The 22727-nt window shown below is 57.1% G+C and overlaps 9 protein-coding genes across 9 annotated transcripts; 5 read left to right on the top strand and 4 right to left on the bottom strand.

Annotated features, from left to right (window-relative positions):
• Positions 1-1237: 1237 nt before the first annotated feature.
• On the bottom strand, positions 1238-1872 carry CONPUDRAFT_162680 (uncharacterized protein; the record flags this gene model as incomplete). Its single annotated transcript, XM_007766772.1, has 2 exons — positions 1238-1790; positions 1843-1872. 2 exons carry the CDS (start codon positions 1870-1872, stop codon positions 1392-1394), a joined length of 429 nt encoding a protein of 142 aa, XP_007764962.1. The 3' UTR covers positions 1238-1391.
• A 778-nt stretch (positions 1873-2650) lies between these two features.
• CONPUDRAFT_162679 (uncharacterized protein) lies at positions 2651-4440 on the top strand (the record flags this gene model as incomplete). The annotated part of the gene is made up of 2 exons (XM_007766771.1): positions 2651-2974; positions 3028-4440. Exons 1-2 carry the CDS (start codon positions 2762-2764, stop codon positions 4438-4440), a joined length of 1626 nt encoding a protein of 541 aa, XP_007764961.1. The 5' UTR covers positions 2651-2761.
• A 91-nt stretch (positions 4441-4531) lies between these two features.
• Positions 4532-6460, bottom strand: CONPUDRAFT_162678 (uncharacterized protein). The gene is made up of 2 exons (XM_007766770.1): positions 5753-6460; positions 4532-5687 (listed from the first exon to the last, which is right to left on the bottom strand). The coding sequence occupies exons 1-2, from the start codon at positions 5947-5949 to the stop codon at positions 4694-4696; spliced, it is 1191 nt and encodes a 396-aa protein (XP_007764960.1). The 5' UTR covers positions 5950-6460; the 3' UTR covers positions 4532-4693.
• Positions 6461-6916: 456 nt separating this feature from the next.
• CONPUDRAFT_80065 (uncharacterized protein) lies at positions 6917-9069 on the top strand. The gene is made up of 6 exons (XM_007766127.1): positions 6917-7099; positions 7156-7256; positions 7306-7911; positions 7966-8285; positions 8351-8537; positions 8600-9069. The coding sequence occupies exons 1-6, from the start codon at positions 6965-6967 to the stop codon at positions 8868-8870; spliced, it is 1620 nt and encodes a 539-aa protein (XP_007764317.1). The 5' UTR covers positions 6917-6964; the 3' UTR covers positions 8871-9069.
• A 1150-nt stretch (positions 9070-10219) lies between these two features.
• On the top strand, positions 10220-12242 carry CONPUDRAFT_70285 (uncharacterized protein; the record flags this gene model as incomplete). The annotated part of the gene is made up of 4 exons (XM_007766002.1): positions 10220-10500; positions 10526-10592; positions 10747-11132; positions 11213-12242. The coding sequence occupies 4 exons, from the start codon at positions 10220-10222 to the stop codon at positions 12240-12242; spliced, it is 1764 nt and encodes a 587-aa protein (XP_007764192.1).
• Positions 12243-12626: 384 nt separating this feature from the next.
• On the bottom strand, positions 12627-14572 carry CONPUDRAFT_142032 (uncharacterized protein; the record flags this gene model as incomplete). The annotated part of the gene is made up of 6 exons (XM_007766769.1): positions 12627-12964; positions 13024-13532; positions 13594-13663; positions 13735-13978; positions 14056-14176; positions 14238-14572. 6 exons carry the CDS (start codon positions 14570-14572, stop codon positions 12810-12812), a joined length of 1434 nt encoding a protein of 477 aa, XP_007764959.1. The 3' UTR covers positions 12627-12809.
• Positions 14573-14807: 235 nt separating this feature from the next.
• CONPUDRAFT_135217 (acyl-CoA N-acyltransferase) lies at positions 14808-16834 on the top strand (the record flags this gene model as incomplete). Its single annotated transcript, XM_007766768.1, has 11 exons — positions 14808-14859; positions 14910-14986; positions 15042-15092; positions 15156-15267; positions 15320-15453; positions 15533-15654; positions 15757-15876; positions 15926-15969; positions 16021-16442; positions 16517-16624; positions 16688-16834. The coding sequence occupies 11 exons, from the start codon at positions 14808-14810 to the stop codon at positions 16796-16798; spliced, it is 1353 nt and encodes a 450-aa protein (XP_007764958.1). The 3' UTR covers positions 16799-16834.
• Positions 16835-17588: 754 nt separating this feature from the next.
• CONPUDRAFT_162673 (uncharacterized protein) lies at positions 17589-19534 on the top strand (the record flags this gene model as incomplete). Its single annotated transcript, XM_007766767.1, has 5 exons — positions 17589-17794; positions 17841-17878; positions 17935-17985; positions 18050-18380; positions 18437-19534. 5 exons carry the CDS (start codon positions 17589-17591, stop codon positions 19299-19301), a joined length of 1491 nt encoding a protein of 496 aa, XP_007764957.1. The 3' UTR covers positions 19302-19534.
• An 18-nt stretch (positions 19535-19552) lies between these two features.
• CONPUDRAFT_70282 (cytochrome P450) lies at positions 19553-21532 on the bottom strand (the record flags this gene model as incomplete). The annotated part of the gene is made up of 9 exons (XM_007766001.1): positions 19553-19787; positions 19823-19951; positions 20009-20195; positions 20243-20342; positions 20403-20525; positions 20585-20834; positions 20895-21032; positions 21078-21311; positions 21360-21532. The coding sequence occupies 9 exons, from the start codon at positions 21530-21532 to the stop codon at positions 19553-19555; spliced, it is 1569 nt and encodes a 522-aa protein (XP_007764191.1).
• Positions 21533-22727: the final 1195 nt, after the last annotated feature.

The following is a 22727-nucleotide window of genomic DNA, read 5'->3' as shown; positions in this document are numbered from 1 at the left end:
TGCACTGAGTCACCCTCCTTCCTCCAACACCCTCTTTCCCAAGTTACAAACCCTAGTCTGTATAAACGTAACACTTGAAGCGTTCTGTCTCTTTAAACTAATGCTTAGCCCTTCCATCACTCGTTTACATATCCATCATATCTCAAGCAGGATGCACATCCTTGATCTAGTGACTGTACTCGGGATGGCTTGTCCTCAATTGAAGAAGCTTATATGGGTTATCGCCCAATCTTCCCCACAAGAGGTATCCATGTTATCCAAAGCCATCATCTCATGCAGTGAGCTCCAAGAGGTGACCTGCACCTCGCTGGACGGACGTGCCATACAACACCTTTCAACTTTACGATCTCTATGCAAATTGAACATCATTGGCATCAATACGTATTCCCTTCCCCCTCGTCCCATGCCGGCCTTCCTAAGTCTAGAAAGCATTAGCCTCAGAAGCTCCTGGGGAGAAACACTGTCCGCCATCGCGGCGTTTGTCCGCGCTTTCCATGTTTCCCCAATCACTTTCAGCGGCGAAGCAGAATCATCGTCTGCTGGCTCTTTTCTGGATCTCGTCCAAGCATTGTCTACCCATTGCGATAGGACGAAGTTAGAAACATTCACGGTCATAGATGAGGATTCGCGCGGACCGGGATATGTACTTGACACGGACCCTTTTAGATGCTTGTACTCGTTCCAAAACCTCACGACGGTGTACGTCAGCACCCGCAGGAATGTCCATCTCAACGATGCAGTCATGCTGGAGATGGCTGATGCTTGGCCAAACCTCGACGCACTGCGTATCAATGAAAAATGGGGCTGGGGGCAGCCATCGGGCGTAACACCGTGGTGTCTGCGAAGTTTACTCCAGCGGCTTCCAAAGCTCACAAAACTTAGTATCGCTGTTGATGCCGAGGCAGCATGCGCAGTGGACTCGATTACTCTTGGGGACAACACGTTGCATCCTTTTTCCGTGACCAGAGCGTTTGAATTGAACTTTCTGGACTCGTTGATCGCTGATGATATCTTACGCATCACGAATTTCCTGTCCGACCTCTTCCTGGACATTCATGCCAAGCACAGGGTCTTGGCTTGGTGCGATCTCTATGACGAAGAAGAGTTAAATGCAGAAACTAGGGAGGAACGTGAAAAGTATTCAGAGAGACGGAAAGATGTCTGGCGGGCAATGTCAGAGGAACATAGCGAAAGGCTATCAATCCACGTGTAATTATCAAACTCATTAGGATCTTCATTGAACGTAGTGAACGATACGCAGAAACTCATTTCAATAAGGCTGTAATACTAAGAATATCGAACGCTGAGACCATTCACCTCTCCAACAAGAAGATATGCATCTTGATTATCTGCGTGAATAAACCATTGTCCTCTGGTCAAGCTTCCTGCGCTCAGGACCTAGGGTCTGTAGTATACGACGGTGGAACGCTGACCTGGGTTGTCACCGACCCGTTCCTCTGTCGACCGGCCTGCCGCTCCTCGCCTGGAAATATCCATCCCGCAACTGCACTCGCACTCGACATCATTTCCTCTAAATTTCCCATCCTTGCGGCTGCTATCAGTCGATGCCGTACGTCTGCCAGTGAGTCTATTGCAACGCCAACGTTCCCTTCGTCGTTCTCCTTCTCGCAGGCAACCTCATAGGCAGCTGTACGGATTTCTACGTTGAGGAGACAACGAATGACCTGTGCGATTATGAACGGCGGTACCCCGCTGAGATAGAGATTTTTGACGAGATCCAGCTCGTCGTCTATTAAGTGATTGGGCGGCGCGAGGTTTTGCGGAATATCCTGCAGAGCCTGCAGAGTCAGCCGAAATCTTATGGAATGCGTCCACAATCACCTGTGATTGTATTGAATCGGGAAGAGACATCGAGGAAGATGGTGCTATGAACGAGGAAGCACGTTCGATATCATTAGCAAGTGACTTAATCCCGAACTTCTTGGGACCTCTTGTGCCAGACTCAATTTCGGAGAATTGGTCAATAAAGTTTATCTGAAATGGCGAAGGCTCTGGATGTGACAGCGAGGCTTGCCGTTGTCGCTTTCTGAAGTACAATATACCAAAGGTTATGAGTCCGAAAAGGAGGATACCGCCTCCTACGGCTCCAGCAATGATTTGTGTTAGCTTGGGGCTGCGATATCACGTTTAGTTTCCTGAGATACAGTGTTCCAATCGGGATAGGTAAATGACCTCACACTGAGGGTTGCGATAAGTAACCGTCTGTCAAGTCGTTGCTGAGTGCGACCGGCGTGCGGGTGGAACACGAACATTGTGCACCTGTCCAAATAATCATAAAGTGGCTGGTGGAGTGAGGTCGAGATGAGGGCAACAGTGGAAGCCAGGGTATCGTGTTAGCAGGCCATATAAGAGAAACCAGACGCAGATACCTATGCAAGTGCCATGGATAAGAACTGAGGGAAAAGCAAACGAGGAGGATTGGTGTAATTGTATCAGATCTTCACAAGCCCACTGGTACAGCTTGGCTAAAACAAAATTTGACACGGTGATGACTTCCGTGCTCGGATCCCGCGATATAGGGGCTATTCCCGGCCCACGGCCCGAACAGGCCCGAACATAGCCACGGTGTTTCCAGGGCGCGATGTCATTGTCAATCTTTGTCTTGATCTCGTCTCTTTGTCGCCAGCCAGCAATTTGCATATCAGCGAGCACATAACAGCTACATCAGCCTTTATCATGGCTTGCTCATCACGCTCACCAGCAGCAGCAGTTTTTCTGGGCTCGACTTTGTGGACCCAGAATGCACCGCGCTCTCTCCATCTCCGAGGTCGTCCACACCATCGCATCCTACCACTCGGAGAAGAAGGACCTCACCGCCCTGGCCCGGACATGCCGTGAATTTTCTGAGCCTGCGTTGGATACTTTATGGTGGGAGCTGGATGACTTGACGCCTCTGCTGCGATGTCTTCCGCAGGACCTCGTTTCCTGCGGGGAGACCGAGCTTGTTCGCTCAGTGAGTCGTACCGATCGGCGGTCCTCTATGTAGCTGCTAACGCTGACCGACAGGGGGTCTACTCGCTCCGACGAGAGTTCACTACGGCCGACTGGACCATCTTCCGCAAGAACGCCGCCCGCGTGAGGGTGTTGAATGACATCGTGCCCGACGATGAAAACAACAACGCAAGCGATAGCAGCGACTGGGTGGACGTTATCAGCGACGACGTTTTTGAGGCGCTGTGCCGCCCTCCTGCTTCAGACAAGCCGCTCTTCCCCAAGTTGCGAACACTAATGTGGCGCAAAGTTCAGCCAGAGGGGTTCGATTTCCTTGAGCTTCTGCTAAGTCCAACCATCACAAGGCTGGATATCACCCCGCACTCATCCAGCACGCGCGTCCTCCGCCTGGCTGCTAAGCTGAGTGTCTTGTGCCCCCACCTTAGGCACTTTACGTGGATATTTCCGGGGCTATTGGACAGCACCTCGACCGCCAAAGCAATAGCCACCCTGTCCCAGACTGTCGTGTCTTGGCCCAATCTCAACGACGTTGCCTGTCATTATCTCAACGCAGAGGCGATCCGGCACCTTTCGTCCCTTCCCTCTATCGGTCTACTGGTAATCGCGGTCAACGACGCAACGTACCCCGCCCTCCACGTACCCGCGTTTTCCGGCGCAAGCGATGTGTATATCCAAACTCCCCCCGGACACACCCTCTCCGCCGTCGTCCCACTGATTCGCGCTGGCCAGTGGTCCCCCACTGAGTTCTTCGTCGGCACGGGGATGGCGTCTGCGTCGTCCATCCGCCACCTATCCGAAGCACTGTCCGGCCACTTCGACCGCGCGACGCTCAAAACGCTCAAAATCGACGAATGGGACGACCGGACACCCGGCATCACACTATGCACACGCGATCTCGAGCCCCTCTTCGCCTTCGGCAGCCTCACGTCGCTGCGCGTCGACACGCGGCGCGAGGTCGAGCTGGACGACACCGCGCTGCTCCACATGGCAGACGCATGGCCGCACCTCGTCTCGCTGCGGCTCAACGAGCGCAGCGGCTGGCGGCGGCGCTCGGCCGCGACGCTGCACGCCGTGCGCGGGCTGCTGCAGCGCCTGCCGCGCCTCGCGGATCTCGCTGTCGCGGTGGACTGCGAGCGCGTGGCGTACGATGCGCTCGGCGACGCGCTGTACGGGCGCGTGAGGGCCGGCGCGCGCCGGGTCGAGGTGAATTTGCTGGACTCGCGGATCGGCGGGGAGCACCATGCGGAGGTGGCTGCGTTCTTGGCGGATGTGGTCCCTGAGATGACGCGGAGCCGGGATCTGAGCGCGTGGGGGTGGCGCGAGGAGGAGGAGGAGGAGCCGGTGGGGCTGGATATGATGGAGAGGGTAAGGTATTGGGAGAGGTGGTGGAATGTTGCGGCTACTGTGGTTATGATCAATCGGATTAGGAAGAGGGATAGGGGGGAAGTCGACGATGTGGTTGAGTAGTACGCTGTTGGCGATGTTTGTACCAGCCATGCATATCTGGTGGCTCGTGCCAAATCTTATTACTTATGATGTCCACCAAAATTACGTTGGAGGCATAATCGCAAACATAATTGATCGAAATGGAACAAGTCCCGACAAAAAGTTCGTACATACATCGTAGTAAGTACATCGGCCCTGGTGAGCCACCAGAAAAAGGAGAACGTGCATAACTTAATCGACTGTGGTATACTCCATCATACAGCCACCCTTAGCCTCAGACCTGGGGGTTAGTGGTATACGACGGCGCGGCGCTCTTCTGCGTCGTCATCGACCCCATGCGCTGGAGCTCCGCCTCGCGCTCCTTGGCCTTCCACACCGCGTCCACGTTCGCGTTCGGGTCGAGGGCGGGGTCCAGGTCCAGGAAGTGCATTTGGCTGTCTGGACCCGCTCTTGCTATTGCTGTTGCTCCCGGGCCCGGGACAGCGACTCCAGCGTCCTCGAGCTCGCATGGCGTTGCGAACCGCAGCGGGCCGTCGCGGTGCTGCACGTCCTCGAGCGAGCCGATCGCTACACCCACGTCGTGACCCTGCCCATGACCCTGCCCGTGCCCGTGTCCCTGGCCTTGGGTGTGTGGGTGGGCGTGCGCTGTGACGCTGCGCGCCTTGCCGTCGAGCATGCTCCGGATGACCTGCGCGACGACGCCCGGCTCGACGCCGCACAGATAGAGGCTCTTCACGAGGCGCACCTCGTCGTCGCTCAGAGACGCGTCGGACGCGATGGAGCCGGGCTGCACGCTGTCCGGGTTGCTCAGCGCGGAGCGCGGGATCGGGGAGGGCGAGGGCGTGTGTTCGTGCGAGCGCGGCTCGATGCGGACGACGAGCTCGGGTCGAGTCTGGCTTTGCGGGTGCCGGTGCGGTTGCGTTTGTGTATCTGGGGCGAATGTGCAGTGTACGTCGGATGGGAAGCCGGGCGATGAGGAGGACGGGTAGGATGAAGGGCCGCCGCTGCTGCCGCCGTTGCTGGTGTTGCTGCCGCCGCCGCCGCCGTCCATGACGCGCGAGACGAGCTGCCACTTCCCCGGCGTGCTCGGTGTGGCGGTGCCCATCTCGGCGTCGAGGGAGAGCTGTTCGACTTTGAAGGGCTCGACGCGGAAGACACGGCCGCGCCGATGGCGGTGTTTTCGGAAGTAGCAGACGGCGAGGAGCAGGAGGGCAATGAGGACGAGTCCGGCTCCGGCTGCACCGCCGATGATGGGCGCTAGAGAGCGGCTGCGGGGCAACGGTTGGGAGACGGGCGTGAAAAGTGGGACTACCGAGGAGATAGGTTGGCTTACAGTGATGGAGAGGAGCGTTTAGCCAGCGTCTGTGTGGGCGACGTTGGGGTCTGTCTCCAAGAGTCTGTGGGTATAGGTATGGCTGAAGACGGTCGAGTATCGGTTATGCGGCCATTGCTATCATCTGCAAAAGTGAGCGTGGAGAGGGAAACGAGCGTAAAAACGAATGTGGGGGTCGAAAAGAGTGAGGGCCGCATGACGATGCCGGTGAGCGAGATAGTGGAGGAGAGAGCAAGAGAGAAATCGGACGTGGTGCTGTTTAGGATCTAAATTTGAGAGAAGCAAAGCACAGGGTTTGGACACATGAGCCCATAGGTCATCAGCATCATGATGAACATCTGCGTATGGTGGTTTCGCATCTCTTCCCGGTGAGCATGAAGATGACCGCATTAGCTTCCTGGCAATACTACTGGTTGGTGGGTTCGGCCGAGCATAGGAAATAGGACGGTGTGAAGTACAGAGACCAAGAACAATCACTGAGATCTCTAGAGTGAATAAGGCTTTCCCCCTTCTTGATAGGAAGTGGGGCGACATCGAGCGAGGCAGTCAGCAGCTACCAATGCAGCGTCCAGAAGTGAAGAGTGTGAATGTCGCCGAGATAAACAGGCTCAAAGCTCGGTGCTAAGAGTCCAAAAGACGATAGACTGGAAGGGCAAGTGTTTAAGTTGAAACTTCATGGAGCCACTAATTTGTGTCAGACGTGCTGCGGTCGTCGTGTACATTGTAGATGGGATGAAATGTGCGAGAGGTTGTGTATCATGATGTGGGGTATCCATGGCAAGGAGGAAGAGTCGCGTCGTGTCCATAGCCTCCCACAACTTTCCTACTTTCTTATTTCCTACTTTCTACTATACCCTCTGCCATCATCGCCGGTACCCAGCCATGTCTCCCTCGGGCTACCTCCCCGTCCACTCCTCGCCCGACGGTGGCCGCCCACCACAACGCTCATCCCTCTTCCGCATCGCCCGCGTCACACCCTCCCTCGGCCTCGTCGTCTGCGGCGCCCTCCTCATCGGCACCTTCGCCGGCTACATCATCTCGCCCCCCGCCCCACACACCGACGTCTGCATCCTCCCTTTCGACCACTCCTCCTCGCCGCCGCCGCCGCCACACGACCCTTCGTTTGATAATGCCATTCCGCCGTCCCCGCCTGACTATGACAGGATCCCACCTGCACCGCCGCCGCCAACAAGACCGCCACCGGCGTCACCTATGACGCCGTCGTATACGCCTCCAGCGGCCGACTCGGAGGACGACGAGCTGGATCTGGAGGCAATTCACCAGATGGTTGCGCAGACGAAGGGGTTCTATGCGCGAGACTACAGTATGGCGCTCGGGTGGAACAACGTGAGTGCACGCCCAGCCCCGCTATGTCTGCTTGTGCGAATTATGTCGTCTCGTAGATGCGGTATATCATAGAAACATCGATGTACCACGGCAAACTTCTAAACCGCACCGTCGTCCTCCCCTCCTTCGTATATGCGCGCTCATGCGAGCACCCAAAGTGCGTCCCCCCTCTCCCATTCTATGACAGCGTTCTCACCCGTCTCCAGCGACGTCTGCGCAGCGTACGTGCCCATGGTCAACCGTGGCGACGCCGTCGGGTCCGACGAATGGCGCGACCTGCCGCCCGACGAGCAGATGGCCTGGCGCATCCCGCTGGGCACGATGCTCGACCTCCGCAAGCTGCGCCAGAACCACCCCGTGATCCTCCTCGCGGACTACCTGCGCCTGCACGGGCTCGCGCCCTCGCTCGAGCGCAGCAACGGCCAGTGGGACGAGCGCGAGTATCTCGCGGGCGCGAACGTGTTCACGGGCGAGACGCCGGGCATGCGCGCGGTGGAGAACGCGTGGTACGATCCGCGCGGGGTGAACCGCGTGGACCGGCTGCCGGCGGAGATGCGGGAACGGGGCGGGTGGGACGAGGGCAGGGTGGATGTGGAGAGGGAGCGGTATGGGGACTGGAGTGTGGAGCATGATGGGATACATAATATTCTGGTGCATCAGCTGCCGAAGGAGGGGCGCAGTTATGTGCTGGAGTTTAGCAAGGCGCGCGAGGTGCTGCAGGGGTACGCGGTCGCGGGCGTCGAGACGGACGAGGGGCTCACGCGGGTGCTGCAGAAGAACGGGTGGGAGGCGCTGTACACGTACGACGGCGCGTGAGTCCTTGTCCTCTTTTTTCCTTGATGCCAGCTCACATCCGACGCGGACAGTCTGGGTATGGACTACGTCAAGAACGTCGTGAACCCGATCCTGCAAGCCGCCCCGCGCGACTCGATCCGCGGGCTCGTCGAGGACTTTGCGCACTACGACGAGGACGTGCTGTACGTCAAGGGCGAGATCCACTACGAGCGCAAGCCGGCGAGCCTGCGCTTCACGACGCCCGAGCGGCGCGACGACTTTTCGCGGCTCGTCATGTTCGACATGCACCCGCCGCAGAAGGTGCTGGATCTCGCTGCGAAGCTTGGCTCGCGCATGCTCGAGATGAACGAGGGGCGGATGTGGATGGCGGCGCATATGCGCAGGGGCGACTGTGCGTTCCGCTCCCTGTGTATTCTCAGATCGATGTACTAACCGTATGTGTGCGCGCGCGTAAAGTCGCACGGCTGGGCTGGGCGATGGAGAGCGACTTTGCGGCGCACCTCGAGCGCATCCAGAACCACCTCAAGGACGGGCGCGAGCGCCTGCAGACGCTCAAGCAGAGCGGGCTGCAGACGTACAATGTGCCCGATGTGCCCGTCAACGCCGCGTTCTACGAGCACGAGCCACCGCAGCAGGGCGACAGGTGCGTTTTCCCTCTCCCTCCCCTCCCAATCCTGTCACAGCTAACACCTCGCCCCACGACAGATACTACATCGCAACAGACGAACGCGACCCCGCGAACCTGCAGCACCTGCGCGACAACGGCGGCGTGCTCGCGGCGTCGCTCATCACGCCCGAGGACCGGCGCGCGTTCGGGTGGGACCTGCTCGTGACGGACGTGCTCGGGCTCGTGGAGCAGGCGTTGATTGGAAGGAGCCACTATTTTTATGCGCATGCGTTGAGCAGTGTTGCGGGGGGCGCGATGAATCTGCGGGCGGCGGGCGGGATGGATCCGCGGACGGCGTATGTGGATTAGGGTGGGCGTATGGAGTTCTTGCTTCAGGTCTCCCCGGGTGCGAGAAGAAGGGGCGAGGCACTGCGTTGCATGAGGCGTTCAATTCGGCTTTGGAGACATTCTGGATGGATAATTATTGATTGAACTTAGAGGTGACTAGCAGCTGTATCCTATTCTACTATTCATTAGTTCTGCACAACGTCGACCGATTGTGTTCGCCATCTAGAACCTACAGTATGTCTCAAGACGAGTGAAGGAAGGTAAAAGGCAGTGGATGATACGTCAGTTGGAGTTTTTAAGGATTTGCGCGAGGCTCGGAGTGAAGTCGCCATCGGGACAGGAGCGTGGCTGTGGTTGATTCGCGTTTCGCTGATCCACCCACGCGTGATGCTGATGGCCTTGTGGGGCACGTAGATCTTAGCGAAACAACGGTGATATCTGAATGTACCCGCATCGCAACGGACAGTGACAGTGTGCAGACGCTGGTCTGCAGTTGGAGAACCAGAGGTGACATAGGATTATGTTTATTTTTTGAGGACGAGGAGGAGATTCTTGGATCGACGCGAGTGACGTCGTGCCTGTTCATTTTCTCAGGCAACACCGACGATTCCGACTTATTGCTTCTCTCCTCGAGTGGCGGTGTTCTCTCTTTCCGATCTACGGTGTTTACTCGTGCACTGACAAACATCGATTCATATCAGACGACCGAGGACAAATCCCTAATAAGCCCTTGTAGACAGACCGAAGCACTTTTTGCCCGACAAGTGACAGTGGCCACAATCCCACCTCGTTCCCAGCAGTGCTCGTCTGCACCTTTCGCTGTCACTCTCTAGCGGACGGCCGGCGCCCTCCTGCTTTCTGTCTCGCCAAGCTGGTTGTTACGGTGCAGATGTGCGTATGTCATAGCGGCATCTGGGCATGATCATCATTCGATTTCCGGCCCTCGGACGTGCACAGCGCAGTGCCGGGACTTGTCGCCGGTGTGCTTTCCCGGGACTGGGTGACCACCCGGGCCACTCCACACTCTTGCCCGTTGCTGGCTGGCCAGTACGTTCATGCCCACGTTTTGGAGCGCCAGACGTCTCTAGACCTTTTGCCTCTCCTCCTTGTCTTTCTCGGGCCTGAACATTCTTCTTCGCTTTCGTGCTGTCTTTTTCGTTTCCTTCCTGCATACCTTTGTCTCAGCGCCTCGGTCGCTCTTTCTCGCTCTGCAGCAAAATTGACACGACACGCTAGCGATCCATCCTGCCCTCTCCACGACGCATACCCATCCTCGCACATACACACGCCAGCCTGGCTCTCCCGCCGCCTCATCCCCATCACCGACGACGCAGCGCTATCAGCACCATCGACCACCCCAACGACCCACCATGCTCGCCGCTCTCCGCCCGCAGAGCTCCTCTCTGGCGCATCCAATACCGCCATCGCTCCTGCCCCTCACGCGCACACTCTCCCTCGCCCTACTAGCGTACCTCACCATCCTGCTCCCCGCGCTGCCCACGGCCCGCGCGGACTACTACATCGACGACACCAACTCGACGCTCACGTACACCACGGGCCCGAAGACAAACGCGACGTGGGGCGCGTTCTCCGCCAACGGGCCCGTCGAGCAGATCGGCCTGCCGAACGGGACGCTGAAGCAGATTGTGCCGTATTTGTGCTATAACTATACGTAGTGCGTGGTGTGTTTGTTGTCTTGCGTGTTTGTTCGTTGACGGAGGTTGCGCTTCTGGTGTAGCCAATGTGAGTCTTGGTTTCCATTTCTCTGTGCTTGGATGGCGACTCGGGTGTGGTGGTGCTTAACAAACTGTGTGTTGTGGTGCAGATGCGGCGTGTCGAACGAGCGACGACTGTGTCGTCCAGGTCCCATTCACAGGTACACTTTCCTTCCGTCCAGCCCCACATCCCGTCCTCCGAGTCGTTAACGGCCAACGCCACAGGCTCAGGCATCCAGCTGTACGTCCTCCAAGTCGGCGCCCAAGGCATAAACGCGTCCGCCACGATCGACCAGACCGGGCCGACGCACAGCAGCGTCCTGCTCGCGCCGGAAGCGCCCTCGTTCCAGAAGCGCAACCAGAGCCTGTTCGACATCCAGGGGCTCCCGTCGGAGGCGCACACGCTCGCGATGCGCGTGCTCGATTTCCAGGGCGCGTTCAGCGGGATGGTGTTTGATTATGCGTATGTGAGCGAGGCGAGTGTTGTGGATGGGGGGAATGGTGGGAATAGGAATGGAACGAGTTCGGGTGGAGGATCGGGGACGGGAGATACGGGAACGGGTGAGAGGTGAGTTTCAGCGTGCATTGCTGGATGCTGCTTCATGACCGACGATATTTGACCGATCTGCGGCGCAACGCAAACATCAGCCACGTCCCCGCCATCGTCGGCGGCGTCATCGGCGCGCTCGCCGTCGTCGGCTTACTCATTGCCGCGTTCTTGATCCTCCGTCGGCGCAGCCGCGCGCGCGAGTGCAAGCTCCATATAGACCCCTTCGTTGACGCCACACCCAGTGGCAGCAACGTCAACAGCAGCGCGTCCTCGCCGCTGCCGCCGTTCATATACGACATCAAGCGCGATCCGTACGAGTCTGGCAACACGAGCAGGACGACTGTGCCCTCGCGCGAGACGCTGGGTGTTCCGCACTCGGGGATGGCGCATGTCTCGTCGTCGTCGTCGTCTTTGCCATATCACGAGGGGCCGCAGGTGCTGAGGCCGGGGAGCCTTGTTGATATGATGACCGCCGTCTCCGGTGATCGGGCTGGTGGGACGCAGCAACAGCGGCGGGGCGGGGAGAAACAGAAACAGGCGCGGTCCTTGCGCGCGGGAACGACGAGCTCGTTACCTGCGCGCGCGATACCGTCGCCGGTCTTGGCTGCTGCGCCTGCGCAGCGAACGGAGACGCAGCAACAGCAGCAGAACAGCGACGCCCTCCCCCGTCCCAGCCGTGGTCCGTGGCCAAACGAGAAACGAAGACGCCCATCGACGGCGCCCGAGTCGCAGACCCAGACCCAGACCCAAACGCAGTTGTCGAAACGGCCACTACCGCAACCCCACCCGGCGCGCGCGTCCCACCAGCCATCGCCGCTCGGCGCACCCCCGTCGCTGTCCCTTTCAGATTCCTCACCCGCTTCCATACCCCAAACCGGCAACCAGAACCAGAACCAGACCCAGACCCAGACGCAGAACCAAGACCTAACAGAAGCCCAAACCGAATTCGTGCACGGCCTATACGGGTGCAACGTCCCCGCGCCCGCGATCGCGCGCGTCGGCGACTGGGTGTACGAGGCCGGCTTGGTACCCGTTGGCGGGCTCCCGCTGCAGGGACAGCTCGAGCGGCCGGGGCTGGGGCGCGTGCACAGCGGGTCGCCGCCGAGCTACGAGTATGCGCGGCGGTAGCCCGCCCTGCAGTGGATGTGTGCGGTATCATGATGAGCGGACTCGGACGAACTCATGGTCGCGTTGTAGAGTCGGGGAGGGGAGGGGTGTTGTGCGATACTACGGATACACATGGAGTTTTGTCTCATTTTAAACGTTTGTTAATACCACAGCTCAAGTTGCGTAGCTTGTCTGTTGCAGTACTCTGATCCCTGGACGCATACGATACGGACTCTATATGTACGTACAGAGTAACTTTATAACGCAGACGCTTCGTTCATGACGTTCGGATATCTACGTACTTACCATGCATCCCATGTATGACTTGGACTCGCTCTCTCGCACCCTTCGCAATGCCACTTCTCCGTGTTTTTAGTCAATCATCCAGTATCCGAAGTTCGTCGCACCGATACCTCATCGATCAAACAAAAAATAAGTGCACTACTACAGCCAGAGTCAAAATCTACAATTCAGTCCTTCAAAGCCTTACACCTCCTATAACATCGACCATCCCAACCTCCACTAATCTTAGCAATAAGTAACCCCCAAATCAGCCCGCATCGATCCAGCTCACGACATGGCAAAACCTCAACCGCGGTCCTCGAACGGATTCTCAGCATACTCCAGCTCGTCGTCGCTCGCCCCCCTGTGCGGCGGCGGCGCTACTACTGCCGTATTAGCAGCAGGCGGAGAAGCCGTACGCAGGAGCGATACGGGGCGCTTGGGCAGAATCCCGAGTTTACCTAGCGCCCGCAACCGGTCAGCCTCTAGTCAACTTACCCTAATGGCACAGAACACTCACTCGGATCGATCGAGCCCGGCGACCCCGCACCGGTGCTCGGCGGACGCGGCACACCGCCGCCGCCGCCCTCCACCGACGTCCTCGGGGTGCTGAAACCCGGGTTCGCGCCTATACTCGAGCGCGCAGCCGGCGTCGCGCCAGATCCGGCGGGGGGCGGCGGCGATCCAGATCCAGATCCAGCGTGTGGCGGGACAGCGGGTGCAGCTGCGTCCTGGTAGAGCGACTCCTCGGGGTCGTCGTCCACGTCGTAGCCCCGGCCCCCTGGGGCGGCGGGTGCCGATGTGGAGTCATACTGCCATCGTCCGCCACCGGCGTTCGTGGCGTTGTTCTGTGGCTGCTGCGACTGTGGCTGGGGTTGCCACCCACTGGCGGCCACGGGTTGGCCGTACGTATTTGTGCGTGGTTGGCCGGCGCTCCAGTCGGCCTGGGTGACTGTCTGCGGGGCGTAGTAGGGCGCGGATTGTTGGCCTTGGCCGTGCTGCTGGTTCGAGGGCTGGCCGGGACTGGTTCTACGTGGAGAAAGTTCGGATTAGGCGTCCATCTAAGCTGGAAACGGAACTGATCACGTACCGGCCCTCATTGTACTCCTGCATCTTCGAGCGCACCTTCGACACGATGCTGTTGAACGTGCGCTTCCCCGCTAAACGAGAAGAAGCAGCATAAGCAAGAAATCCTTGCTCCGAGAAACGGGAGCGTGGCGGGAGAACTCACACTCGGCGATCTTGTTAGCAGCCTCCTGGAATTCGGCGACCGTATCCCGCTGTCCTTGGCCTTGGCCCTGGTTCTGGTTATCCTGACCATACCATCCCTCCGCATAGCCTCCCGTCGTGCCGATATTTGTGCTGCGCCGCTGCGGGTCTCTCCGCTGCTGCGCCTGTTGATAGTGCCTTGCGGCAGCTTCTTGTTCCTCTAGCATCAGTCTGCGAGCGAGCTGTTCGTCGAGGTCGGTCTGGGACTGGTCGTAGTGCGAAACGGAGTAACCGATAAGATAGCATGAGCCTATGACGAACGCCTTAGCAGGAAAGGACGCACCATGGGCGGTTCAGGCTGCTGCTGCGGATGCTGCTGCGGGACGTAGTCGGGGTCCGACATGCCCAGGAGCACGTCGATGGCCTGGTCCTGGTTGCCACCAACGCTCTCCAGCACTGACAGTCTTCAGAGCGACGAGCACTCGATCAACACGAAGCCATAGACAAGTCGAGTGGTGTACGCACAGTATAGAGTCGTCCATGTCCGGGAACATCGCCTTGAGCGGTGCGACGCGAGGATCGGGCGCGATCTGCTCCTCGACCACACCCTCCTGGGGCGACGGGGAAGCCCCTGAGAGGCTCGTCGGGCGTTCTGGAGACGGCTCGTGCACAGTCGCGGTCGGCTGCATCAGAGTATTCTGGGGAGTGGGTTCCTGGCTCTTGAACGCCGGTGGGGGTGTCGTGGAGGATGACTCCGGCCCAAAGAGCTGGATCTCGTCTGGGGTTGCGGGTGGGCTATCTGAAGATGCCGCCCCGGTGATGGAGGGCAGGTGGGTGTCGTGCGGGTGAGTTTCCGCCATGGTGGGTGGTGGTGCTAGTGTAAAATGTGGTGGTTGGCAGGGATAAGGCAGTCCTTGTTTATAAAGATTGGACAAGGGAGCACTGGTTGTGTAGTGACAGCGGGAAAGCGGGAAGCTGCGTATGCCGATGAGGTCAGCTTTTCCTTTTTCGGTAAGCTGTCGGTATATTCCTTCTCGCGACTTCCCTCGCGCCAACGCGACACCCAGTCAACGACACACGCGACGACGAGCAACCATGAGCGAGGACTGGACAACAGACTCAAATACAGCGCTCCATCTGTCGCTAGGTGTGTAAACCTACTTTGTGGGAGTGCTAGCTGATACGAATACATGCCAGTGCGCGGATCTAAAGACGCGTCTGTCCTCGCGCCTAATGAGTCTTACACAGACTTTCACCCCACATTCACCTACCCTGTGCGTCTCATTCAACGGGAGCCCGGGGATGCCATGACTGATAGTATGGAATTAGATATACGGGGAAGACGAAAAGATATATGGATACAAGGACTTGGTCATCGACGTACGTCCTGTTGTCCATCTCCCTGCTCACAGGCTGCTCACGCACAGGCACGCTCATCGTCAGCTCCGCTTCACTTCAGGCTCCCTTGCATACTTCCTCTCCGTTCGTCACTCCGGAAAGCTAACCGCGTCAAACGTGGACGACCCCGAAGCCACGCTCCAGGATTTCATCCCAGGTCATTACTGTCGTCTCTCCGACAAGGCCAACACTGAATTTGAACGCTCCAGAATGTGAAAAGGACGAGAAAGTGTTCTCGTACCAAGTGGAAAAGGACGCCGCGTCATTCCGTCCGTACGGCAAGTGCATATACGAGTACACGCGGAACATTGGCGGAAGCGAAGTCGAGTTTGAGGTCTATCATGTATGCACTCCGCACTCAACACCCGTTCTTCTGCGACTAGAATTCTATTGCCCTCGCATCCTGACTAATTTCTGCGTAGGCTACCTTTGCTACGCCAGGTTTCAAAGAATATCATCAACGCATGCAGCTGTTCATCCTGCTCTACATTGAGGCTGGCTCGTATATCGACGACGAAGAGGATGGCTGGGAGTTTGTCGTCCTGTATGTCTTTCAGCGCTCACTCATGCCTCTTTCCTGTTCCGCGCATTCTCATTCTCTTTACTTCGTCCCTTCCTAGAAGGCCAAGCTAATGCATCATATCAGGTATGAAAAACGGAAACGCACATCCAGTTCAGGCCCCGGAGACGTGGCGTACCACTTTGTGGGCTATTCATCGCTGTACAACTTCTACTGCTACCCAGAGCAGGTTCGGATGCGGCTGAGGTGTGCTCGCTTCCTTCCCTCCCCGAAGCTTTCTTCATTCTGTTACCAGCCAATTCGTCATCCTACCCCCATTCCAACGAAAAGGCCACGGCTGTGCGTCAACCCCATTTCCCTTCTACAATCCATAACCAAACTCGCCCACAGCCGAGCTGTACGCCTCTATACGTAAATACGTCCTCGCGGACCCCACGATCGCCGAGCTGACCGTCGAAGACCCCGCCGAGGCGTTCGAGGACCTCCGCGACGTGTGCGACCTGCGCGAGCTCACCGCCGACGCGCGTTTCATGGACGAGGCGTTCTCTCCCGCGCCGCTTGTTACCTCTGAGACGGCACCCGCAGACGAGTTTGCTCCGCTGGCGGAGGGCGAGAGCGCCCCTGCGGACGCGAGCGGCAAGGCGCCGAGGCAGCGCACGAAGGTGCGGCCTGCGCCGGCTGGAGTTCCTGCCAGTATGGCTGCGAGTGGAAGCGTGGGTTTGAAAGGGAAGGGGAAAGGAAAGGGGAGGATGGGGCCGCCGGTGGATAAGGCGTGGGCGGAAAAGTGGAGGAAGGATTTGAAGATCGCCGGTGTACGTGTTCTCTCACTCGTTTAACCTCTGCTCTCGTAAAACTGACATGTATCGGTACCGGCGTGGTCGATTAGCGCCAGTTCAACCGCCTCGTCGAGATGCTCATACTTCGGCAGCTCGAACCCGCGGACGAGCGTGCGTACAGGCTGCACGTCAAGGAGCGGTTGTACCGGTTTAACTTTGTGCGTCCTCATTTTTCGCTCTTGTAGCTGGGCGACCATTCATGGTACTTTCCTCGTATACAGGAGCAACTCGCACAGATAGAAAAGCAGGAGCGGCTCGAGAAGCTGGAGGAGACATATCAGAGCGTGAAGGAGGACTACATGCGGATATTGGCGGGGGTGAGGCGAGTATGAACGAGTCCGAGTACCATTGTTATAACTAGATCTACTGGATATAGAGGATGCGTTTTTGTTGTAAGTCAGCTGCGGGTGGATGCAGCCGCAATGTTACAATGGGAGGATGGCGGCTCGAAAACAAGTTTAAGCGCCCAGGGAAGATAGGGCGTGAGATTTTCCTCCCAATCTTGGTTTGTCGGTTTTATTTCTCTCCTTCTCTTTTCCTTACCAAGTTCCTTTGTCATCCGAGCGGGCTGATCCGCGTCGGCATTACACCCATGGGAGTCACAGAACATTTTGAAGATGACAACGATCAACTCCTCATTCTATCATCCTACTTTTATCTGCCCCTAAGACGCCTCGAGGCCTCTTGCGCTCACAGCTTCCTGCAAGCTTCTTGACACTTTGTTCGGCGCCATGTCTTCACTTTGTTGTCACAAGGCAATCTCTCTTCCTGCTGTTCCCTAGCAGCGCCACTAATCTCCCTGCGGCACATACACTAATATTGTTTTGGCGGCACTTAGCAACCTCCGGCTTTCGTCGATTCATCTTGGGCGACATGGGCGGCACGACCTGCCAAGGCGACCCTGACGGGCGCTTGAACATGTTCGGACCCAGTTCTTGAATTCGGCAAGGCTGGGACAAAGTCGACCTATTTTCTTGCGGGGATTATGTATACGCACAGTCTTGCACCGCTTTCTCGCCATAACTATCTCTCTCCTCCCTCTCACCCTCTGGTAGCCCTCTCTCGCGGTCGCCGTCCCACCTCGAGCTCCGCGACACCTCTGTCCTCCCCGGGCTCTGAGTCATGTTCGGTTTCCCCCGTGCATTTACTGTGCTAGGCTCCCTCGTCGCGCTGGTTTCGCGAGCGCGGGCAGACTATTACATCGACGACACCAACTCGACGCTCCAGTACAACTCGAATCCCACCGCTGCCTGGGGCGCGTTTAGTGCCGGCGAAACTCTCCAGCTGCTCCTCCCCAATGGCACCTACCAGAACATCAACGCTTATTTGTGCTACAACTACACCTAGTGAGTATCCGACTCAGTCGTCCTTTAGAGCGCTTGACTTATCGATGGTGGCGTCCTTCAGCCGATGTTAGTAACACTCTTATGGGATGTTAGGAAAAGGAAACCTAACTATGGGATTACAGACGCGGCATGCCACACCTCCGACAACTGCGTCCTGAACATCCCTTTCACCGGTGCGTGTTACCCCTAAGTCGAACGCGATGCCCGAAAATCACTGACGATTACTGATGCGCACAGGTTCCGGCATCGATATTCAGGTCCTGCAGCAGGGCCAGGCCGGGATCAACGCAACAGCCGCGATCGACAGCGGTAGCTCGGTCAACAAGGCGCTCGTCGCTGCCTCTGCACCGGCGTTCACGAACGCGAACGTGACCATGTTCAGCTTCCAGGGCCTGACGACCGGGTCGCACACGCTCACGCTGACGGTGCTGGACATGCAGGGCTCGATCAGCGGAATGATGTTTGATTACGCGTATGTGAACGAGACGCTGGTCGCGAAGGATAGTACGAGCACGTCGGCGTCGTCGTCGCCTACGGCTACTGGAGGAGGTTCGGCGGGCTCAAAGAAGTAAGTCTCTGGGACTTTCTGTTCTATGATAACCGTGGCTGATAAAAGGCCCCCAGGTCCAACGCTGGTCCCATCGTGGCTGGCGTAATTGGTGGGCTGGCAGCAATTGGCGCGGTTGTCTTCGCCTTGTTCTACCTGCGCCGTCGCCGAAGAAGCCAACCGCCATACCATTACGACGGAATCGACGCGCCCAACCCTGCTCAAGCGCATTACGATCCCGGTCCTCCCAACATGCGCGCGCAGGCCGCTGGCGGACATCTGCCTTCGACTATCCAGCGTAGCAACGTGGCGTCGAACCCCATGGCGTCTGCTGCTGCGGTCGCAATGGCGACGGTCGCAGCTCACCCTATGCTCCCCGAACCATCTTCGCCCACTCCCTCAACGCAAAATTACTCTCAGTACGCGCAGGCTGCGCCACAGTCCACCCCAAACGTGGCTAACAGCGGCAGCATACGCTCCGACGGGCGCTACGGTGGAACAAGCGCCCACACCCCGTCCGACATCCAGCCTACAGTCCGCTCCGGCCCCTTCTCCGACGCGCATTCCACCAGCGACGCTCTGTCCACATCCTCGCCTAGCCAGGCAGGCTCATCAGTAGCGTTCCCCCTCGACCGCAAACACCCCCGCGGGCCACTGCCCGAGGTGATTCAGCCCGCCGCTGCCGCTGCCGAATCGTCGCACGACGCGTCTCAGCAGCGTATGGACACCATGGCGCAGAGCCTCACCGACGAGCAGGCCGACTTCATCCACAGCTTGTACCAGCAGAACGTCCCCGCGCCCGCCATCGCACGTCTGATGGAGCGCATGGTGGCGAACCCCAACGCGCGGGTGAGCGACTGGGTGCACGAGACGGGGCTGGCGAGGTCCGGGACGGTGCATTCGCAGGCGCCGCCGAGTTACGAGTATCAGGTATCGTCGTGAGGACTATATACAGTGTAGATGTTTCAAATGTTTCTCTCTTTCTGTCTGTCACTTACGTTTTTTGTCGTTTTCTGGTTTCCGTGTTTACATCACCACGTTTTGTACGGCATCGCATATTCCCTTCCTCGCTCTGGCACCTCACACTGTCCTTCCTCATCTGACTCATAAACATAATGGCATTCATGTATTTATCATTCACAGTTCACATAAACTGTTACACGGATGATTACCCCTGCACATCGTCGAGATGCTCAGTCAGCGCTCCTCATCGCTTGCTTGATCTCCTCCACGTTGCGCCTCGGCTCAAACACGACCTTGAACGGCAGCGAATGCGCGATGAGCCCGCCGTCAAGCGCGTTCGGGTCGATTGGGGCTGATGGGTCCTCCGACACGCGGAACGCCCAGAACAGCAGAGCCGTGGTGATGAAGAGGGACCGGTTGGCGACGTATTGGCCGGGGCACACCCTTGGGTTGTTTGTTATTGGCCTGCGTATTACATCAAGCGAAACAAGGGCACGTACCGTCTGCCAAAGCCGTAGTAGAAATACCTGATCTCGTTTTGCGGCCTGAGCTTTCCCTGCGCATCGAGCCAGCGTTGGGTGTCGAACTTCTCTGGGTCCGGGAACATATCTGGGTCCCTCGAGAGTGCCCTACAAATAGTGGCCGCTCACTCTATACCAGGGCAACAGAAGAAAGGGAGAACGTACCAGTGATTCCCGAGGATCGTCGCGCCTTTCGGAATATGATACCCGTTCCAAGCAAAGTCGGCTGTCGCCTTGTGGTTGAAGCCGAGAGGGACGATCGGCCGCCAGCGCAGTGCCTCCTGCACGAACGCATCGAGCTGGGGCAAGTGGCCCATGTCGTCGCATGTGGGTGCTGTCGTCGTGTTTAAATCTGGGTGGTGCACAGTTGCATGTGAGGGACGACAAGACACTTCGTACCTCGATCCCCGATGAGCGTGTCAATTTCGGTCACCATCTTCTCTTGAGCTTGGGGGTGGAGTGCCGCAGCCATGATGATCCTCGTGATGCCTACCGCTGTCTAGAATTTATGTAAGTCGATCAAGCAGAATTAGAATCAATATTAATAAGATAAACGCACCGTCTCCGAGCCAGCACCGTACAAAGACCCTGCCAAGTATGCAAGTGTGTCGCCGTCTAATCCATGCGCCTCTGGATTCTCGAGCATATACTTCACGAACGAGGGCCTCTCAGATTTCTCTCCCTATCATCCCGATTTAGCGCCAAGCGATGAATGAAGGTTGAGGGTTAGTAGCAGCGTACCATCGACACACGCGTCTTATTGACTTGTTCTTGAAATAGCGCCAGCTCTTCTTCGCGGTACTGCTTTATCTCCGGCGCATACCCAGGTACGTGCTGCAGCCAGGGAAACCGCTCCGCCAGGTAGATCCCTGGTTTTAAAGTACCCAAGAAGCGAGCAGTTATCTTGTGAATGCGGACGACATCAGGGTCGTCGAATGTAGAAGGCGCAGACTTCCCGTATGTGATCTTGAGAGTGACAGCAGTAGCGTAACTGATAACAGGTACTATCAGCTACGGAAGACACGCATGGCATTTTAAATCATGGGCTTACAGGTCTGCGAAGTGGCTGAAAAGGTCAGGGCGCTCGAGGATGTTGAGGACAAAATTCTTCCCAGCCTCGAATTGGACGGGCGAATAAGTCTTCGCCACCTTTGGCTGCAGAGGCTCGTGCACAGCTCTATCCACAGTACTAGTAAGATGCTTGTCATGACCAGCGAAACGCTGGATAACTCACTTCCGCATCCTCTTGAAAACGTCACCTGCAGGTCGCATGAGGAGACGTCGCCCTTGCGAGAGCATCGTTCCGCCAACGACAGCTTCCGGCCGACTTAGGGTAACGCCACCCTGCCTCTCCATGATATCGATGGCAGCCTGCATGCGACCCACGACGATAGTGATGTTGTTTCCCTGACGCACGGTAAATACAGGCCCGTATTGGTTAGTCCATTCGGCCAGCGCCAGATGGGTGCTTGGAGAATTATTCAGATACTGCCGTTGGAAAAATCAAAGTACATACTCCTTGGCAGGGATTGCTTTCTTCCAGAACCACTCTGCAGGAGGTCCTGGCGGCAGAGCGGAATTCCGTGCGGACCTTTCGCGGGTCTTGTTGATTGCATACAGGGCGACAGTTGCCACGGCGGCAGCACTGGCAAGCAGCGAGGGAGAAGGATCGGACAGAATTTCGTTCATCATTCCTACAGAGTGAGAAGAACGTGAGGGGCAAGGATGGAGTCGACGCAAAATCCGAGAAAGCGACCGTTTGAAGCTTATTCTTTCACCACGACCGTTTTAATACATGTTTCGCATATCAGTCAGTCAGGACGGATTCGTAAGTATTTACCCTTGATGCCTAATAGTAGTCCAACATGCTCCATATGTCTGAGAGCGTATGACCTTCTCGAAGAAGCACTTGTCAGAGAAGGATAGTCATGTAAGGTATTCAACAGCCCAGCTGACCTGTGAATCGACTTTATTACCTTGAAGAGGTATGACTTCCTCCCGATTGGGGGGGCCGTGGCGGCCCTCTATTCATAAGAAGCGTTTGCACTAAGAGTATGGAAGTCATGGGCACTGGGAAATCCGGGTAAGAGTAAAAGACAAGCTAGTCAGAGCTTCAGCAACCAATCAACAATCGTCCGACGCCGCCGATCGCCGAACTTCTTTGTGGCGCACGGCGTTGTTTCTCCTTTTTGCCGTTCTCAAAAAGGAACCGGCGGCAATGGCATGATCACAAATCCAGGCACTTGCGCATGTGGTAAAGACCTTCGAATACACACAGCACTACTAGCACTCAACGAAACCCACATACCTACACTGCGAGCCCTTCTCTCGCCAACCGGCGAGGCTGATCTACAGGTCGCGCTTTTACACAACGATCAGAACGAGAATACACATAGATACTGATGAAACGGTCAGAAAAGCTAGTATTGCTTACTGACTCGATATCCATGGTACTGGCTGCGTCAAGTCCACGAGACCGGAACAGGGTCAGAAAAAGCCTCCGTAGCTACTTTAGTGTTTCAGTCCCACGAGATCAGACACTCGTGGTCATCATGGCGTGCCATTCGGATGAGTTCGTCAAACGGTGTTACACATTACTTCGCTTGACGTTATGTTTATGTCATCCGAGTCGGCTTTGAGAAGCTACGTCCATGTGTTGCAAGTATCAGTCGCAGCGTCGGTTCTTGGCTCGTGGTACGTATTTTCCACAAGACCGTACACTTTGACTTGTTGTGTTAAAGCAACTCACGAAACATCGCCGACTTCACCATGAGTAGGCGTTATAAGCGCATCAGCCCACGTTTTATTCGACCTGAGCATACTTGTGTTATTTTTTTATACAACAAGATTGCCAAGATTCACGCTGCGTTATGATTCAAGTCAC

Source organism: Coniophora puteana, assembly GCF_000271625.1.
Source record: "Coniophora puteana RWD-64-598 SS2 unplaced genomic scaffold CONPUscaffold_2, whole genome shotgun sequence".
Taxonomy (NCBI): domain Eukaryota; kingdom Fungi; phylum Basidiomycota; class Agaricomycetes; order Boletales; family Coniophoraceae; genus Coniophora; species Coniophora puteana.
Note: the sequence above shows the minus strand (reverse complement) of the source record. Positions and strands in the feature narration are given on the sequence as shown.

Bases quoted from the DNA above. Each gene is read 5' to 3' on its own strand.
- CONPUDRAFT_162678 (XM_007766770.1), bottom strand. From the start codon at position 5,949: ATGCGGCCCTCACTCTTTTCGACCCCCACATTCGTTTTTACGCTCGTT. The intron at 5,688-5,752 runs GTAAGCCAACCT...GTTGCCCCGCAG, and splicing joins AAACGCTCCTCTCCATCACT to CCGCTCTCTAGCGCCCATCA.
- CONPUDRAFT_80065 (XM_007766127.1), top strand. From the start codon at position 6,965: ATGACGCCGTCGTATACGCCTCCAGCGGCCGACTCGGAGGACGACGAG. The intron at 7,912-7,965 runs GTGAGTCCTTGT...CGACGCGGACAG, and splicing joins CTGTACACGTACGACGGCGC to TCTGGGTATGGACTACGTCA. The intron at 8,286-8,350 runs GTGCGTTCCGCT...GCGCGCGTAAAG, and splicing joins GCATATGCGCAGGGGCGACT to TCGCACGGCTGGGCTGGGCG.